Source organism: Aphelocoma coerulescens, chromosome 3, assembly GCF_041296385.1.
Source record: "Aphelocoma coerulescens isolate FSJ_1873_10779 chromosome 3, UR_Acoe_1.0, whole genome shotgun sequence".
In the NCBI taxonomy this organism is placed as follows: Eukaryota; Metazoa; Chordata; class Aves; order Passeriformes; family Corvidae; genus Aphelocoma; species Aphelocoma coerulescens.
Genome location: NC_091016.1, coordinates 119,839,254 through 119,858,501, shown reverse-complemented (window position 1 = coordinate 119,858,501; position 19,248 = coordinate 119,839,254). Strand labels below are relative to the sequence as shown.

General features: G+C 45.2%; 3 protein-coding genes across 3 annotated transcripts; all 3 read right to left on the bottom strand.

Moving 5' to 3' along the window:
• Positions 1–5,136: 5,136 nt before the first annotated feature.
• On the bottom strand, positions 5,137–6,090 carry LOC138107429 (taste receptor type 2 member 10-like). Its single transcript, XM_069008649.1, has one exon. The coding sequence runs from the start codon at positions 6,088–6,090 to the stop codon at positions 5,137–5,139; it is 954 nt and encodes a 317-aa protein (XP_068864750.1).
• A 3,917-nt stretch (positions 6,091–10,007) lies between these two features.
• Positions 10,008–10,970, bottom strand: LOC138107072 (taste receptor type 2 member 9-like). The gene has a single exon (XM_069008403.1). It carries the CDS (start codon positions 10,968–10,970, stop codon positions 10,008–10,010), a length of 963 nt encoding a protein of 320 aa, XP_068864504.1.
• A 3,788-nt stretch (positions 10,971–14,758) lies between these two features.
• On the bottom strand, positions 14,759–15,682 carry LOC138107428 (taste receptor type 2 member 7-like). Its single transcript, XM_069008648.1, has one exon. The coding sequence runs from the start codon at positions 15,680–15,682 to the stop codon at positions 14,759–14,761; it is 924 nt and encodes a 307-aa protein (XP_068864749.1).
• Between the last annotated feature and the right edge of the window lie 3,566 nt (positions 15,683–19,248).

Below are 19,248 nucleotides of genomic sequence, written 5' to 3'. Positions count from 1 at the left end.
CTGTGTAGGGTTGAGTGGTTTTTTATATTTTTTACTGGTTTTCTACTTTCTTTTTTCTTCCCTTTGTATGTTTGTGAGAAGAAAGGAAGTTATTTCTATTAAAAGAGGTGTGAAGTTGAACTGTCTGTGCTGGGACTGTGCTTGTAGAGGAACATTAAATGAAAATGTTACACCCGCAAGACAATACCATGGTGTCTTGGGGTGACCTTATGATGTGTATCCCATATCGCTGCCTATGCCCAGAAATTAATTTTTGTGCCTTTCTATGCCTCTAAACTGAGCCTGAGAGGGGGAAGGAAAAAACTGAGCAAAACTTTTTCAGGGCAGTTTACAGCTTGTTCAAGGTCACACAGAGATAGCAGGTTTTTTCCCAGCTGCGGCAGGGGAGCGAGGAAGCACCCGGCTTGCTGCTTTCCAGTCAGCTTTTGGCCAGTTGTTTCAGTTTCTTGTTCTCTGGAGAGAGAGAGAGAGAGAGAGAGAGAGAGAGAGAGAGAGAGAGAGAGAGAGAGAGAGAGAGAGACTGAGAGTTGGACTTTGCTTTTCCTTCTCTGGAATTCCGGATTTTCTCCCTTTTCTACTGGACTGCTTTCAACCTCAGAGCACATGGGGAGGACTTTCCACCGGGCACAGAGGGCCTGGCCCTGGCCCAAGCGCCAGCTCCGAGGAGACCAAAGGGAGGACTCTTAACACTTTCCCAGGTTTTTCCTCCACAGTGAAACATTTTATTATTTAGCCTTATTTTCCTTTTCCCGTGTGTTTGGTAAATAAATAGTTTTATCTTCTTCACTTTCCTTCGAGGAAAATTTATTTTTTCCCTAACCTGGGGGGGAAGGGGTGGTTGTGCCTTCTCTCAGAGTATATATTTCTAAATTTGGCCAAACCGGAACACATGGCTGGGGCTTGGACTCAGCTCTCTGTGGGGAATTTTGCATCTTAAAAAATAATGGTATAAAATCAGAGTCTCCAGTGCTGGGTTTTCAAAGCATGAAATATGGATCAGGTACTTGAAACACAGGTGTTGCCTGCTGGTTCAAATCCATCCTCTCCAGTACATCTTGAACAGGGGAAGGATTATCCAAGACTTTGTATCTCCCAGGCCATGTCCATATTTTTGTTGCCCTTGTGTGTCTCAAATGGCACAAGATATTTGCACTTTTATGCATCTGGATGGACATATAGCATTGGGATCTGTGTCACATCACACAGATGCTAAATTGATGCCATCAATGCTTGTTCAGGCTGAACCTCTTTCCTCTCCAGAATCTGTCTCTTTTTCCTTTTATGACCTGGTGAATCCCAGATGATAAGCCTTAGCTAGCTAGCTAGTCTATGAGTTGCCCAAGTTCTGGCTCAGTCCATTACAGCTGGGTATCAACTCCAGTGCAGAAGCATGTTGATGTCCTCAACAGCTGGAGAGGAATGCTCTGAGAAACAGCTCCCACAGAGGGAAATTTCCCATTGCCCCTATCCCAGCTGACACTGTGGGAAATAGGACTTTTTGTTGTGGAATCCCTGTATTACTTGCCTTAGATAAAGCCTGATTTTGTACAGATCTCCAGGCTGCTCTTGTTCCATTTTTGATTGAGTTATGCTGCATTAATGGCTGTGTTACTGCTGGCCAGCCCAAGCAGTGCAGCTCTGCCCCAGCACACGTTCCCAATGTGCCCCAGTGACAACAGGATGCTGAGGAGCAGCAGATTGAACTGGTATCAGTGAATCTGGCTGATCATGAAGTCAGGAAATCCTAATCTCAAAAAACCTGCATGCTGATCTTCTGCACCCTTCCTATTTTATCTCTTCTTAATAGTCCCAGCTCAATGCAAGCAGGGAGGAAATGCAGGTATTTTACAAGTAGAAGCGTTCAGAGCATCCTCCTTTCTTGTTTTCATCTAATTTAGGCACTATTTTAAATTCTAAAGAATTTAGGATTAAAACTATATAGTAAATCAGTGTTAAATTCCTATGGATATCTCCTGTGTTTACACTTCAGGGATGATGAAAATATTAAAACTTGTTATTAGGGGAATAAAAAATAAATAAATAAAGCTGACATGGTGCAACAGCGCATCTGTGGCAAGCCTCTGTCTTTGCTCCATGCTCTCAGCCATGACAGCATTGCACTGATGGGACAGAGCTGCTGTATTACAGAAAAAAAGGATTTTTCCTGATATTGGATGGTGTTTCTGACAGAGATTCCTGAATCTTGAGTGCCTACAACATCAGAGCTCTGCAGGAGGAGGAAAGGGTTGGCCTTCTCTTGGGCAGGATTTACACTCGGAATGTCCATGTCTGGATCCAGGCAGTGCTGGGGCCCAGGGGGGTCCCTGTGAGGGGAGGCTGGGGCTGCACCATGCCGGGCACACCGCGGTGTTTTCTCAAGTGTTGGTGGCAGCAGGGTTTTGACCAGACCAAGACCCAACCCCTGACCCAGTAGATGGGTCCCTGTGAATGGAGCTGTGTCTGTGCTGGACTTTGCTGTACAGGTGGAGAGCAGGAACTGCCACAGGACAGTCCCACTGAGAGGAATGCTCCTTAGACCAGAGAGATGAAGACTGGGAACTCCAGAAAGTAAAGCCTGGAAACCCGCCATGTTTTCTGGAGAGCTGCACAACCTCTGCTCAAAAGAAAAATGGAACAAAAAGGTGGAAACAGCAGTGTGTTGTGTCTCTTTGATAGCCTCTTGTGGTGCTTCTCTCTTTTGTCGGTAGTGGGGTTGTGGTGGTGCTTCCCCCTCCACATTTCAGGCCATGATCTGAGAAATGCTTGTTAGGCCTCGGCCTTCATGAGTGGCACCTGGGCCCAGCTCCTCTTGAGCTTATCACAAACACTGCGCTCCCAGGAGCTGCTGCTGCCTAATGAGATCCTGCATTTTTTAATAAACAGCCTCAGAAATGACATTTTTTGCCTGAATGGTGTAACATCCTGGTTCTCACACTTTCAAAGAAAGAGTGTCCAACTGAAGTGCAGCCAGGATGAAGCATTCTTATGACTAAAGCCCACTTTCTTGCAGCCCTATAAACAAAAATAAGGGTCCAAAATGAGACCCCCTGAGCTCTCCTGGACCCCAGCAGGCTGTGACCAGTGGGGCCTCTCACAGTTGGGAACTCTCATGTTTGCTGTACTTGGAGAATCCCCAAACAACAACTGATCCTGGGATGATCCCCCCACTCCTCGAGGCTCAACCCTTGGCCTGGTGACGAGATGTAAAGGCATCCAAAGGGAGTATTTCACTGCCTTTGAGGGGAATTTTTCACAGGTACCTTGCACTGACTCTTTCTGTCTGTGTGCATACATGTGTGCATATGCTTTGGCAAATATGGGAGAAATGCTGCTCTCTTAGATGTTTAAGTACCTCAGATATCTAAGTATGTTAGGCCTGTAAGCAAGTTTAATATAAGCTAAAAGCTAAGTTAAATGCTGTTAAGTGCTATTCCTTTGCTAAATTGTGAAGATGTAAGTTCTTTTGAGTGCTGTTAAGGTTTTAGGCCATATTCCTTTTTATCCTTGCCCTTTCTATCATTTTGTTGCACACACATAAACACACACACACAGAAACACACACACACACACAGATAGTCCTCAGTTCATTTCTGTTTTGATTGATGGGACTTTGTTTCCTGTTTTTTTCCCTTGGTGTGCCTTAACCATCTAGGAATTAGTAGAGTGAATCTTGCCAACAAACTTCTTCATGCTCTTCCTTATTATTAAATCTGGTTTTTACTGATACCCTTGCTAGTGATTTTTTAAGACATCTCAAACACTCATTTGTAACAGGTCTGTAGTTGCTTCTTCTGGTTGAAGGGGAGATATTGATGTTGGGCTTTCTCTGGACATATGGGTTTAACAGGCTGCAACTCCCATTCCTGGCCCAGCAAAAGGGAACGTGTGCTCCTCACTTCTTTCATGTCTGTGACTGCCAAGAGTGTTGGAGCAGTGCCTTGTTTTTAGCAGCGCCCCCAGCCCTTTTTATGTGTTTGCTCAGAGGCATGCTGTCTCCAGTAGATCTTGTGCTTTAGCTCCTCCCTCATCTGAGGGAGGTCTCAGACGTTTGGTCTCCAGCCCTGGCCGATATTTTCTTCCTGGGAGAACAGGAGGGCAAACAAGCCCTGCCAAGAATGGATCGAAAATGCACCCTTGGCACGTGGCATGGGGTCAGACATCCGTCTGTGCCCAAGCTGGTGAGAGAAATGAACAAATCAGATTCTGCTCGGTTCATGCTGGAACTATTTCATGTTTAGAGAATGTGCTGTGGTTGGTTGAGCATGGGCACCTGCCATGCCCCCACCCAGCTGCTCCTTTATTCTTGCTCCACAATAGGCCAGGGGTGGAATAAAAGGTGTTACTGTCATGGAGAAAACAGACTCGAGTTGAGGAAAATTAAATTTATTGGCTATTGATACTAGAGTAGGGTAATTAGGAACAAACACAAAAGTAGAACTCTTTGCATTCCCCTCTTCATCTTCACAAGCCAAAATTCACTCTTCCTCTTCAGGAGAAGGAGGTGGCTTCTACACCTCCTCCCCCACAGTGGGACAGTGGGACAGGGAATGAGGGTTGCAGTCAGTCCGTAATAAGTTTTCTCTTCCACTCCTTCTGTCTCACTCTCTTCCCTGCTAGAGTCTGGATCCCATCCGTGGGCTGCAGTCCTTCAGGAACATCTGTCTCCAGTGTGGAGTCTCCATAGGCTGCAGTCCTTCAAGGCGCACTCACCCCACCCAGTGTTACAAGTGATAATATTGCAAAGAACAGAGACACAGCAGAAAGAAATGGAAACCCAAATACAAATAAACCTGGTGCTGAGTTCAGTCATTTTTCAATCAGCAAATGCCAAAGTGTTTGAGGAAGATTTCCAGTCCTGTTATTGTCCCTTTGTGTCCAGCCCAGGGACCAGGTCTAAATGAATTTGTTATTGACAACAATTGAAGTCAAAGAATTACCTAAATGAAATGCTAACAATAATCTAAGTCATACTAATTTGGTTTAAAGAATTTGAATGATTTATTCTTGACTTCGGTGGTAAAGAGAGAACATCTGTATCATCTACACTACCTGGCGATCTGCATTAGAGATAAATTGAATTGTGTCTTATAATGAAATACCAAAATTTTGTGTGGGCTCCATTATTTATTACAGTTCCTACCTCATGCAAACTTTGCACTTGACACAGGATAGAATCCTTATCAGTGTATTTTTCAGCTTAGGATTGCTGAAAATCAGAATAAGGGAATGAAAACCTGGAAAAGCCTGCAGAAATGGAAAAATAAGAAAAGCCACATGATTTTCTTTCTTCCTTGCATAAATCAGTGTCAAAATAAAGAACATAAAGTTAATGCTGTACATCACTAAGAAGGAGAGAATTGATTTCATGGCTTTGATGTGGGCATCCATGCTGAGGTTGTTCCTGGAGTTGGTCTGCATCTTGCGTTTGTGTCTCCAGAGAGAAAAGAGAAGTAGAAGGGCAGAAAAGATGACTGCTGTGAATGAAGTGGAAAATACAAATCCTATGACAAAAAAAATAGGTAGTAAATGTTCATCCACTCTGATAATGTGTTTCAAATAATATCCTTGACTGCTGTAATTGTGGCTGTTACACTGTGTTTCATTAGAGATGTGGTAGACAAGAATGCTGAAAATAAAGGCTAAAAGCACAGATCCCAACATGAGCCATGGTACAATCTTGCCAATATTTACTTTCATGTAGTTGAAGAACCTGTTCCTGAAATTGACAATTTTTATGCAATAAAATACACAAAGACAGGCAGAAACCCATATGTTTGAACAATCAAAAAAGCTTTGAATACCTGCAAGTGATTCAAGTAGGAGAGGAATACAAAAGCAATATGGATGTATTATTAAAAGAAAGGAATATACCAATGAGATGCCTAAATAGAAAAACCTGCAGCATCCCAGAAGCAGCAAGATCTTCTCATTAGAGTTCAGGGTTTTCTTTTTGACCCAGGCAATGCAAAGCACACAAACAAGGAAAGCGTTTATCCACATGCCAGCAAAGGCCTCCAGGCTGATGATGGCCACAGCTGTGGCCCCGTATGGAGTGACATTGGATTGCTGTGGAGAGCGACAAGCTTCCATGCTGCGAGCTGGGGAGCAGAGCTGTGCTGGCCAAGGGGGCTGTGGCAGCAGTGCCTGAGGCAGGGCAGTGGCTGCTGTTGGTGGAGTGTCAGGGATGGCAAGAGCAGCTTTATAGAGCTGCTGCTGCTGGGGGGGATTTTGGTGCCGCTGCTCTGGGGAGCAGGGCAGGTGCAGGGATGTAAATGTGCTGGGTATCGCCTTACCTGGGGCCAGTGTCACCCTTGACAATTTGAATGTTGGTTCAGGGGGGCTGTGTTGGGTGACACAAACAGCGGAGATGTTTTTGTGCAGTGGGGAGTGTTGTGATTTTGTGAGTGACCTGTGTTTGATCAGTGTGAGGCTTCATGATCTGGGTTCTTCTGTCCCTTCATCATGTCCAGTGACCAATTTAATTTTGGATACACCAATTCAAAAATAGTATTTCTTTTGCTAATTTGTAATATTGATGAATGGCAGAGCATTTCCTTAAGAAAAATTTCTTTTCCTGGTATTGTCTGTTCTCTGCTTTATGCTTTGATGTGAGTTTCCTCTCTGGTTTTGCTGACTGAACAGAAAAACTACGTAGATTTGGGTGGTTTCTTTTCTTTTTAATTTTTTTTCTCCTTTGTTTCTTCTTCTCTCCATATGTTTGTGAGAAGATGAAAGTTATTTCTATTACAAAAGTTTGAAGATGAACTGTCTGTGCTGGGTCTGTAGTTGTACCGAGGCATTAAATGAATGATTGTTGTCGTTTAGGAATGGTCCTCCCCAGTCCTGACCCCCCACTGCAACTGTCCAAACTACACTGCTGCTCTCTTTCGCTCCCCTTTTTCCCGTGTTCCTTCTTCCCTGTGCCAGAATTTGAGGAACAAAAGGCAAAGATCATAGGTTGAGATAAGAACAATTTACTGGAAACATCAATGAGATAAGAAAATGAACAGTAACAGCAACAATACTGATGTCAGAGGGTATAAGAAAAGAAATTATTCACATGGTAGTAACTCCCCAATAACAGACAATATCAGAAGGAACCCCTTCTCCCGAGAAGAGAGTCCCTTTCCCTTGCCTCCATCAGTGGTGTGAGGTGGTATGGAATAATCCCTGAGTAGGGGCAATGCCCTCTCCTGGCTACTGCAAAAATTAACCCTGTCCTGGCTGGAACCAGCACAAAGTATTACAATAGCAGGACCACACTGTGTGTGTGGCTTGGACTCAGCTCTGTGTGGAGAATCTGGTACCTTAAAAAAACATAAAGGTGTATATAAATCAGAGTCTCCAATGCTGGGTTTTCAAATCAAGAAGGTTTGATGGATCAGGTGCTTGAAAGACAGGAGTCTGTTTTTTGTTCAATTCCATCCCCTCTGGCACCACTCAAAAAGGGGAAGGATTTCCCAGGACTTTGTATCTACCAGCTTATGTGGATTTTTTGGGTGCCCTTGTGTAACTCAAAATGCGTCAGATCTCTGATTTTATGCATATGGAGGGACACACAGCAGTATTGGGATCTGAGAGACATCACACACAGACTGCAATGCTTCCATCTGAGCTTGGTTTAGGCTGAACATCTTCCCTCTCCAGAATCCTTGTCTTCCTTCTTTATTATAGGAAATCCCAGATGATTAGCCTTGGTGAGCTAACTAGTTAGGCTATTAGTTGCCCAATTTCTTCTGAGCAAAGCCATTCCATCCATAACTGAACTTCAATGCCCAGAAGGCCACAATTGTTTCAGGATGCAGTCCTGGAAAACAAAATGAAATCTCCTCAGGGCAGGTATTATGAACTTGTTATGGATATATTAATTCTACTCCAAACCCTTCTTAGCTACAGAAGGCGGATTGGCGTGTTATAAAGTGGCATTAATTATTTGCTTGCTTGTTTCTGGGCAGTTGCTGTTTAAGGAGAGTTGAATAGGGTGGTGAGGCAGCCTGATAGAATGTGTGGTCTTTGGAAAAAGAGATATTGCTGTGGTTGAGAGGTTGTTCTGGCCTAAATGGTTGTATCTCCCAATTCAGAAGCAGGAAGGAAGATTTTGTAGGTTTACAAGAAATGCACACCTGGCACTGGACATGAGGTAAAACCTGAGCTGGTAAAATAAATGACCAGTTCAGTTTCTGCTGTGTTCATGATGGTGTGAAGACTTTCCTTTCTCACCACCCAGAAGGCCCTCTGACAGTCAAGCCCCACCGCCAGAGACTGTCACTGCTGGGACCAAAGCCCCTTCACAGTGGGCAGCTGCCCTACTCCACTCCCTACAGACACCACACTCACAGAGCCAGACCAGGTTTCCTCACCAGCTCGGTACTGGGTTTCCCACAGTAGAATCTCAGGCCTCTGGATCTTTAAGCAGTTTAATCATGGCACAGTAACCATGGAACATGGAACAGAAGCAGCTCAAGCTGGGTGCCTCTGAGGAGGTAACCCAAACACTTGGATCCCTGGGATTTTGTGTCCTTCCAGTCTATGCCCATGATGGTTGGATTGTCTAAGTGTCCAGTCACCTGTGGCTGGTGCCACAGGTCCCCATTCCCTTTGTTATGCAAGGGTTGGCACCATGCTTGGGACTCCCAGCACTTCCCCACAACCTGCAGCTCACATTGCAGCTGCTCACTGAACTGTCTGCACTGAATGTATTCCTCCACACTGGAACTATTTCACATTTTCAGGCCCTGTCATGGTGAGTTGACCTTGGGCAGCTCTCAGAGCACCACTCAGTCACTCCTTCACTCTCACTCTGAAACAGGACAGGGGTGGAAAATAAGATGGAATTGCTCATGAGTCAAGATAAGGATAGGGAAATCACTCACCAATTATGCTCATGGAAAAAACAGATTCGACACGGGGAAAATCAGTTTAATGTGTTGCCTATTGAAAACAGAGTAGGATGATGTAGAACATGCACAAAACTAGAATATCTTATCTTCACCCCCCAATAATCCCAGGCTCAATTTAACTCATTCTGGGATTCTCTACCACTGACTCTCCCTCAGCAGTGCAGGAGAACAGGGAATGGGGGTTGCAGTCAGTTCATAACAAGATGTCTCCTCCACTCCAGCATGGCTCCCTTCCATGGCCTGCAGTCCTTCAGGGCTTCTCTTTTCCCAGAGGAGCCACAACAGTCGCTGATGAGATGAGCAGTGTCCTGTGTTAGGTCCTTTGGAGTACCTGGAACTGGCTTTTCCCAGCATGGGACGGCCTTGACCTTACCCCACTGAGACCCCACAGGCCCCCAGCTGCAGGACCTGGCCCAGGCACCCCATACATCTGCTTGTGGGTCATTGTGAGATGAAATTGTGACTTTATTCCATGCTGCACCTTGCACAAAACCCATGTTCCTGGGGGTTTTACTGAGCCAGAGTCCACTGGGAAAAGCCAATCTCATCACCAAGTCAAAGCAGGCCAGCAGGGCAGTCACACAGAGCAGGGAATCCTGTCCTTGCAGGCAGTGGGGCAGAGAGGACACACAGGGCTGGCGTGGGAAGGGGGCTCTGCACCCCGTGAGCACCCGGGGACGTTCCTGCTTCGCTGTTTGTGCATCAGTGACCACCTCTGGTGAGTGACAGGGATCAGCATGTTCACACAGAGCTGTCAGCCACTGCTGGACAGTGATACAGCCCATAATATATCACACAGCACAGGGCCACAGCAGAAAGAAAGGTAAACCAAAATAGAGAGAAGCCTGTAGTTTCATTCAGTCATTTCAATCAGTGAAAATCAAAACGTTTGAGACAGGTTTGCAGTACGATCATTGTTCTTTTGCATCCAGCTGATGTGTACAAGGTCTAAATTACTTTGCTGTTGACAGAAATTTGAAATATATATTCTTAACCTCTAAGGTGAACATCTCTATGATCTAAACTACCTGGAGAGTTGCACTGGAAATTAATTGAAGTTGTTTTCTAAAAAGAGATATCAACATTTTACATGAGCTCCAGCTTTTGTTACAGTTTCTGCCTCAGGCAAACCTTGCACTTCACACAGGAAAGAATCCTTAGCAGTGTCTTTTCCAGCTTGGGATTGCTGAAAATCAGAATAAGGGAATGAACACCTGGAAAAGCATGCTGAATTAAGTAAAGAAGAAACATCACGTGCTCTTGGTACTTTGTTGAATAAATTAGAGTCAAGATCAAAGACATAAAGTTGATGCTGTACATTATGAAGAAGGAGAGAATAGATTTCATGGCTTTGATGTGGGCGTCCACGCTGAGGATGTTCGTGGAGTTTGTCTGCATCTTACATTTGTGTCTCCAGAGAGAAAAGAGAAGGAAAACAGCAGAAGAGATGACTGCCATGAATGAAGTGGAAAATGCAAAGCCAGTGAGAAAATGAATAGGGTATAAATGTTCCTCTATTCTTATAGCAGCTTTCCAAAATCTTCCTTGGCGGGTGAAATTGAAGTTTTTACAGACAGCTTTATCAATAATGTTGTAGACAAGAATTCCAATAACCAGGGAGAAAATCTCTGACGCCAACAAGAGCCAGGGCACAATCCTGTCAATTTTTACTTTCAGGTAGATAAAGAACCTGTTCCTGAAATTGGCAATTTTTATGCAGTAAAAAACACAAAGACAGGCAGAAACCCACAAACTGGAACAATTAAAAAAGCTATAAGCACCTTGAACTAGTTGAAGTATGTGATGAACATAAAGAAAATAGGGGTAAATTTTTGATAGAAAGGAATATATCCATGAGAAGCACAAAGAGCAAAACCTGGAGCATCCCAGAAGCAGCAAGATCTTCTCATTAGAGTTCAGGGTTTTCTTTTTGACCCAGGCAATGCAAAGCACACAAACAAGGAAAGCGTTTATCCACATGCCAGCAAAGGCCTCCAGGCTGATGATGGCCACGGTTGTGGCCCTGTATGAAGTGACATTGGATTGCTGTGGAGAGCGACAAGCTTCCATGCTGCGAGCTGGGGAGCAGAGCTGTGCTGGCCAAGGGGGCTGTGGCAGCAGTGCCTGAGGCAGGGCAGTGGCTGCTGTTGGTGGAGTGTCAGGGATGGCAAGAGCAGCTTTATAGAGCTGCTGCTGCTGGGGGGGATTTTGGTGCTGCTGCTCTGGGGAGCAGGGCAGGTGCAGGGATGTAAATGTGCTGGGTATCGCCTTACCTGGGGCCAGTGTCACCCTTGACAATTTGAATGTTGGTTCAGGGGGGCTGTGTTGGGTGACACAAACAGCGGAGATGTTTTCCTGAAGCAAAGAGTGTTGAGATTTTGTGAGTGACCTGTGTTTGATCAGTGTGAGGCTTCATGATCTGGGTTCTTCTGTCCCTTCATCATGTCCCATGACCAATTTAGTTTTGGATGCACTCATTCAAAAATATTATTTCTCTTGATATTTTTTGATATTGAAAGCGGGCAGAGCATTTCCTTAAGAAAATTTTCTTTTCCTGATATTGCCTGTTCTCTGCTTTATGCTTTGATGTGAGTTTCCTCCTCTCTGGTTTTGCTAACAGAACAGAAAGCACTCTGTAGGGCAGCTGGTATTTTGTTTGCTTCTTTCTTCATCTTTGCATATGTTTGTGAGGAGAGTGGTATTTCTATTACAACAGGTCTGAAGATGAGGGTTCTGTTTTTGGACTGTGCTCGTACTGTGCCTGAAATTAAAACATTACAATAGCAGGACCATACTGTGGCTGGGGCTTGGGCTCAGCTCTGCATGGGAAATCTGTTACCTTATAAAAAACATGGGTATAAAATCAGAGTCTCCAATGCTGGGTTTTCAAAGCATGAAGATATGTATCAGGTGCTTGAAACACAGGAGTCTGATTTTAGTTCAAATCCATCCCCTCTGGCACCACAAGAAGGGGAGGGATTCTCCAAGACTATGTTTCTCACAGCCCATGTGCATATTTTGGATGCCTTTGTGCATCTCTGATGGCACAAGACCCCAATGTTTCTCCATCTGGATGGACACACAGCTGTATTGGGATGTGAGTCACATCACACAGGTACTAAATTGCTGCCATCAGAGCATGACTCAGGTTGAACCACCTCCCTCTCCAGAATCTGTTTCTTTCTTTTCTTATGACATGGTGAATCCCAGATGATTAGTGTTAGTTAGCTGGTTAGTTAGGCTATGAGTTGCCTAAATTCTGTCCAAAAATACATTACACCTGTATTTCAGCTTTTTCCTTTTATGCCATGGGGAACCACAGATGATTAACCGTTGTTAGTTACCTTGTTAGTTAGGCTATTAATTACCCAAATTCTGTCCAAATCCATTGCACCTGTATTTCAGCTCCGGTGCACAAGCATATTCACAAAATCACAGAATAAGCTGAGTTAGAAGGGACCCACAAGGATCATCGAGTCCAACTCCTGGCCCTGCACAGGACTATCCCCAAGAATCCCACCATGTGCCTGAGAGCATTGTCCAAACACTCACTGAGCTCTGTCAGGCTGGTGCTGTGACCATTGCCCTGGGGAGCCTGTTCCAGTGCCCAACCACCCTCTGGGTGAAAAACCTTTTCCTAATGTCCACCGTAAACATCCCCTGACACTTCAGACCATACCCTCGGGTACTGCCACTGTCACCAGAGAGATCAGATCAGTGCCTGCCCCTCCTCTTCCCCTCATGAGGAAGTTGTAACTGCAATGAGGCCTCCCCTCAGTCTCCTCCAGGCTGAACAGACCAAGTGACCTCAGCCATTCCTCATATGGCTTCCTCTCCAGAGTCTTCAACATCTTAGTTACCTTCCTTTGGACACTCTCCAACAGTTTAATATAATTTTATGTTGTTGTGACCAAATTTGCGCACAATACTCCAGGTCATTAACATCTGGATAGAAATGTTCTGAGAAAAACCTCCCACAGAGGGAAATTTGCCATTTCCTCTATCCTGACACCCTGGGAAATGGTACTTTCTTTACGAAGTCCCTGTAGTACTTACATTAGACATGACCTGGTTTTGTCCATCTCTCTGGACTGCTTGTGTTTCATTTGCTTTTCAGTTTTGCTGCATTAATGCCCTTCTTGCCCTTGGCCACATAGGATGCTCACAGAGAGTGTGGTATGCACTCAGGGACGCACAGTCAGGGAGTCACTGTCCTCTTTCATCCAAGAGTCTGGGAGCTGCAAAACTGAGCAAGCATCTTTCCTCAAACTGAGGATAAGAAGGAAATTCACAGCCAGTGGGAGCAGGGACATGTGACCTGGGGAGCATCCAGGGATACTGTCTGGATACGTAGGGATGGAGTCAGGAAAGCTATGGCACAGTGGGGAAGGAAGGGAGATGTGGTAGCACGTGTCCTTGCAAGGCCTTTCCCTGGGGAGATGTGTCCAGAAGAGATGCTTAAGATCTGCCTCTGGACCTGGACTGGTGACAGAAATGATCAATTCAGGTTCTCTTCTGTTCATGCTGGAACTATTTTATTTATAGATGGCCTGCTGTGGAGGGCTGACCTTGGGCAGCAGCCAGACCCCCACCCAGCTGCTCCTTAACTCTCACCCATAGGCAGGCAAGGGGTAGAAAATAGGGTGGAAAAGCTCATGGGTTGAGATAAAGGCAGGGAGATAACTCACCAGATATTCAAATGGACAAAACAGACTTGACAAGGGAAAAATGAATTTAATTTATTTTCCTATTGAAAATAGAGTAGGAAGGTGAAGAACAAAGGCAAAACTAAAACCCCTTGCCTCCACCCTCCCATTCTTCCCAGGATCAACTTCCCAGGTTCTCTACCTCCCCCACTACATCAGTGCAGAGGGATGGGGAATGGGGGTTGCAGTCAGTTCATGGTAAGTTGTCTCTTCCACTCCTTCCTCGCACACTTTTCCTGCTCCAGCATGGCTCCCTCTCATGGACGGCAATCCTTTCAGGATACACCCACCCCAGCTACTGTGCTGTGGGGTTCTCCTGGGGCTGCAGGTGGATCTCCTTTCCACCGTGGACCTCCATGGGCTGCAGGGTGCAGCTGCCTCTCTGTGGTCCTCTCCACAGACAAAGCTAGAGTCCACTGGGAAAAGCCAATCTCATCACCAAGTCAAAGCAGGCCAGCAGGGCAGTCACACAGAGCAGGGAATCCTGTCCTTGCAGGCAGTGGGGCAGAGAGGACACACAGGGCTGGCGTGGGAAGGGGGCTCTGCACCCCCTGAGCACCCGGGGACGTTCCTGCTTCGCTGTTTGTGCATCAGTGACCACCTCTGGTGAGTGACAGGGATCAGCATGTTCACACAGAGCTGTCAGCCACTGCTGGACAGTGATACAGCCCATAATATATCACACAGCACAGGGCCACAGCAGAAAGAAAGGTAAACCAAAATAGAGAGAAGCCTGTAGTTTCATTCAGTCATTTCAATCAGTGAAAATCAAAACTTTTGAGACAGGTTTGCCTATTGATGGTTACAGTATAACCTGTGGAGTATGGTTATTGATCTTTTGCAGTCAGCCCATGTACCAGATCTCAATAAATCTGTCACTGACAATAAATCACCTCAAAGAATCATCAAAACTAAAACAACAATAACAATAATTTATTCAAATCACAATAATTTATTTCCAAGAATTTGAGTGAAGTTTCTTAACTTAGAATTTGAGGGAAGTTTCTTAGTGAAGAGTGAACACCTTTATCATGTACACTGGATGAAGAGTTGTATTAGAGATTACATTTCTTGTTTTCTGTAGTGAAAATTCAACATTCTGCATGGGCTCCAGCTTTTATTCCAGTTCCTACTTCATGCAAACCTTGCACTTCACACATGGCAAATCCTTAACAGTGTCTTTTCCAGCTTGGGATTGCTGAGAATAAGAATAATGGAATGAAGACCCGGAAAAGCATACAGAAATACATAAATAATAAAGAACTTGGGATTGCCCTTCTTTCTTGAATTAATCATTGCAACAATAAAAAATACAAAGTTAATGCTGTACATCACTAAGAAGGAGAGAATAGATTTCATGGCTTTGATGTGGGCATCCATGCTGAGGCTGTTAATGGAGTTTGTCTGCATCATGCATTTGTGTCTCCAGAGAGAAAAGAGAAGGAGAAGGGCAGAAGAAACGACTGTTGTGAATGAAATGACAAATCCCAGGCCAGTGACAAAATAAAGAGGGAAAAAATGTTCATCTATCTTCATATTCACTTTCCATAAATTTTGTGGACCAGTGGAATTGTTACATTGGGCTTTATCAGAAATATCATAGACAAAGATTCCGACAACCAAGGAGAAAATCTCTGACCCCAACAAGAGCCAGGGCACAATCCTGTCAATTTTTACTTTCAGGTAGATGAAGAACCTGTTCCTGAAATTGGCAATCTTTATGCAATAAAAACCACAAAGACAGGCAGAAACCCACAAGTCGGAATAATTAAAAAAACTTCGAAAAGATACAAGTAGTTGCTGTGTGGGCTGAACATAAAGGTAATTGGGATAAATTATTGAAAGGAAGAAATATACCCATGAGAAGCACAAAGAGCAAAACCTGGAGCATCCCAGCAGTAGCAAGATCTTCTCATTAGAGTTCAAGGCTTTCTTTTTGACCCAGGCAATGCAAAGCACACAAACAAGGAAAGCGTTTATCCACATGCCAGCAAAGGCCTCCAGGCTGATGATGGCCAGAGTTGTGGCCCCGTATGAAGTGACATTGGATTGCTGTGGAGAGTGACAAGCTTCCATGCTGCGAGCTGGGGAGCAGAGCTGTGCTGGCCAAGGGGGCTGTGGCAGCAGTGCCTGAGGCAGGGCAGTGGCTGCTGTTGGTGGAGTGTCAGGGATGGCAAGAGCAGCTTTATAGAGCTGCTGCTGCTGGGGGGGATTTTGGTGCTGCTGCTCTGGGGAGCAGGGCAGGTGCAGGGATGTAAATGTGCTGGGTATCGCCTTACCTGGGGCCAGTGTCACCCTTGACAATTTGAATGTTGGTTCAGGGGGGCTGTGTTGGGTGACACAAACAGCGGAGATGTTTTTGTGCAGTGGAGAGTGTTGTGATTTTGTTACTGATCTATGTTTGATCAGCGCGAGGCTTCAGGACCTATGTTCTTCTGTCCTTTGGTCATCTATGATGATCATGGAGAGCCCTGGCTGTGCTCAGCTGAGAACAGTCATGGGAGTCACTGTACTGTTTAATCTGGACTCCATGAGCTGCAAAGTTCCACCAAGATGCTGGAAAACTGGAGTTTATTTTGATCCTTCACAGGCATTTAAATCTATGTTCATTTTATGAATGGCATTGCTTTAAGATTTAAGTGGAGAGCCACATAGTTGGGCAAGTGAGGGGGGACATGGAAAGTAAAGGTGGCATTTTTTTTTACAAGAATGAGTTGAAGCCTATGGAGCAAAAAGGGTGAAAACTGGGATGAGTGCCTGTGCCAGGGTTCAAATCTCATCTGCTGGGAAAGTGAAGGCTTTCAAGGATGGGTCCATGCTGGGTTTCCCCCACACTGCAGTGCCATAAAGCTTCCAACTTAATGTAAATTCTGATAGCTTAACGCAACAGGCAAGTTGTGTTAAGCTCTGTAGGGCATGGACTGCCCATGAACTTTGGGTTAGTACAGGACCTGGCACATTAGGCCTTGCACATCAGGCCCAGAGTAACCAAGGGGATCTCATCTGATGCTGTGGTGGAACCAGGAAAAATGAAACCCCAACAAAGAGCTCTATGGCTACAGGAAATGAACCACCAGCATTTTCTCTCTTCAGAATGATGATACCCATGTTTTCTGTGGGATATAAATACCAGCAGTATGTTATGTAACTATTCATATCACACCCTCCTAATTGCATGTTTTTGACAGTCATAAAATTTGGAATGTGACCCAGAGCAGTTTTCCATCGCATGCCAGCACTGGGTAGCCATTCCCATTGACTTCTGACATCTCTCATGGGTCAGCTTCCCTGTGCTGGGCACATCCTGCATCTGTCCCCACGGGCTGTGCAGGGTGGCTGTGCTGATGGACACCCTGTCCCCTGCAGTGCCAGCTGAGTGGGGCTGGTGCACAGGGCAGGGATGCTGAACTGGGTGTCACTCTCAGGGGTTTCACAGGGATGGAAGGAGGGATCTGCAGCGTGGTTTGCTGGGGCTGTGGAGTTTTGTGTGGTCACATCTGCAAAGTGCTGGTTTTGCCTGCTGAGTCTTGTGTATGTGAGGTTGTGAGGGATGATGTTGCACTGGATGTAGGGAATAAGATGGATCTTCCAGGGCTTTCTTGTGAAAGTGGTTGTGACTGTCATGTTAAAGGGTGAAGTGCATGAGTAGCAGCAGAGAAAGAGGGGAGGTGTGGTGGTGCTTGTCCTTACAAGGCTTTTCACCTGGGAGATGTGTCCAGAAGAGATGTTTTAAGATCAGCCTGTGGACCTGAGCTGGAGACAGAAGTGACCAGTTCAGGTTCTGCTCTGTTCGTGTTGGAACTATTTTATGTTTCACCTGCTGTGGAGGGTTGACCTTGGGCAGCAGCCAGGCCCCCACCCAGCTGTTCCTTCTCTCTCACCTACAGGCAGAACAGGGGTGAAAAACAGGATAGAAAAGCTGATTGATCGAGCTAAAGGCCGGGAGATCACTCCCCAGTTACTGTCATGGACAAAACATATTTGACACGAGGAAAATGAATTTAATTTATTTGCATATAGAAAATAGAGTAGGATAATGAGCAAGAAATACAAAACTAGATCACACTGCCTCCACCATGCTTTCATCCCAGGCTCAACTTCACTCCTTCATCCCCAGCTCCTCCACCTCCTCCCCCACAGCAGCACAGGGGGGTGCAGTCAGTTCATAATGAGCTGCCTCCTCCACTCCGTTTTCATGCTGTTCCCCTGATCCAGAACAAAATCTGGGGTTTACTGAGCCAGAGTCCACTGGGAAAAGCCAATCTCATCACCAAGTCAAAGCAGGCCAGCAGGGCAGTCACACAGAGCAGGGAATCCTGTCCTTGCAGGCAGTGGGGCAGAGAGGACACACAGGGCTGGCGTGGGAAGGGGGCTCTGCACCCCCTGAGCACCCGGGGACGTTCCTGCTTCGCTGTTTGTGCATCAGTGACCACCTCTGGTGAGTGACAGGGATCAGCATGTTCACACAGAGCTGTCAGCCACTGCTGGACAGTGATACAGCCCATAATATATCACACAGCACAGGGCCACAGCAGAAAGAAAGGTAAACCAAAATAGAGAGAAGCCTGTAGTTTCATTCAGTCATTTCAATCAGTGGCTACCAAAACATTTGTGGCAGGTTTGCAGTATTGTCATTGCTATTTTGCAGCCAGTCTGTGTCCGTTATATTAAGAGTATAGAAATTTAGCAGAAAATAAACCCCTTGGTGTTCCTCAGAGATCAAAGGGCCTTGGTGTGTCTCAGCCTAATTTCTGATTATAGCAAATTCACCACTGTAAGTCTTGTCGTGTTCAATAAGAACTTTCACAATCACAGAATTACAAATAATGAATTTTATTGTAGAAATACAAATTTGGAATTGCTGCTAATAAATGCACTCACTGGATTAGAGCTAAATATAATAAAAAAAAATAGAACAGCAATGAGTAATTCATTAAGCTCAACTTTACCATCAGTTGTACCTATAAATGAAGTTTCACTGGGGTACAGTCTGACACAGTTGGAAGAGCAAATCTTAACAAAGAGGTGTTCCCTGCTTTGGGGAGGAGAGCAAAGCAATCCTGTTGTCCTGTCTGCAGCGGGGTCATATTCCTCTGCCATGGAGGATTTCAAATGCCAAATCTGTACTTTTGGGAGAAGTACACCTGAGGCTGCAATCAAAATACCCTATTGCTGCCATCCTAAATGGTGGCAGGCACCCAGCTGATGAGGAAATGAGGGCTATCAAGGTTCTGATTACAAAGGCTGTGAGTCTTGGGCAGGGGCTGCATTAACAGGACATCACTCCCTCTTCCACTGGGCTCAGACAGAGGTAAAGGGCCTCTGCCTGATAATCTATCACCTCGCCAACAGACTCTCATGCCCATATTAATCCCTTCACCACACTGGGATTTAGGCCTCATTCCTACAACAGGGCTAAATGACTTTGTTAATAACAAAAATATATCTCAAAGATTTAGCTAAATCTAAATACAATAATAACTTATTTAACTCACAATAGTTTAGTTCAATAAATATGAATGAATTTTTCTTAACTTAGACGGTGAAGAGAGAACATCTGTATCACCTGCACTGCCTAGAGAGTTGCATTAGAGTACATTACTTGTTTTCTATGGTGAAGATTCAACATTTTGCATGGGCTC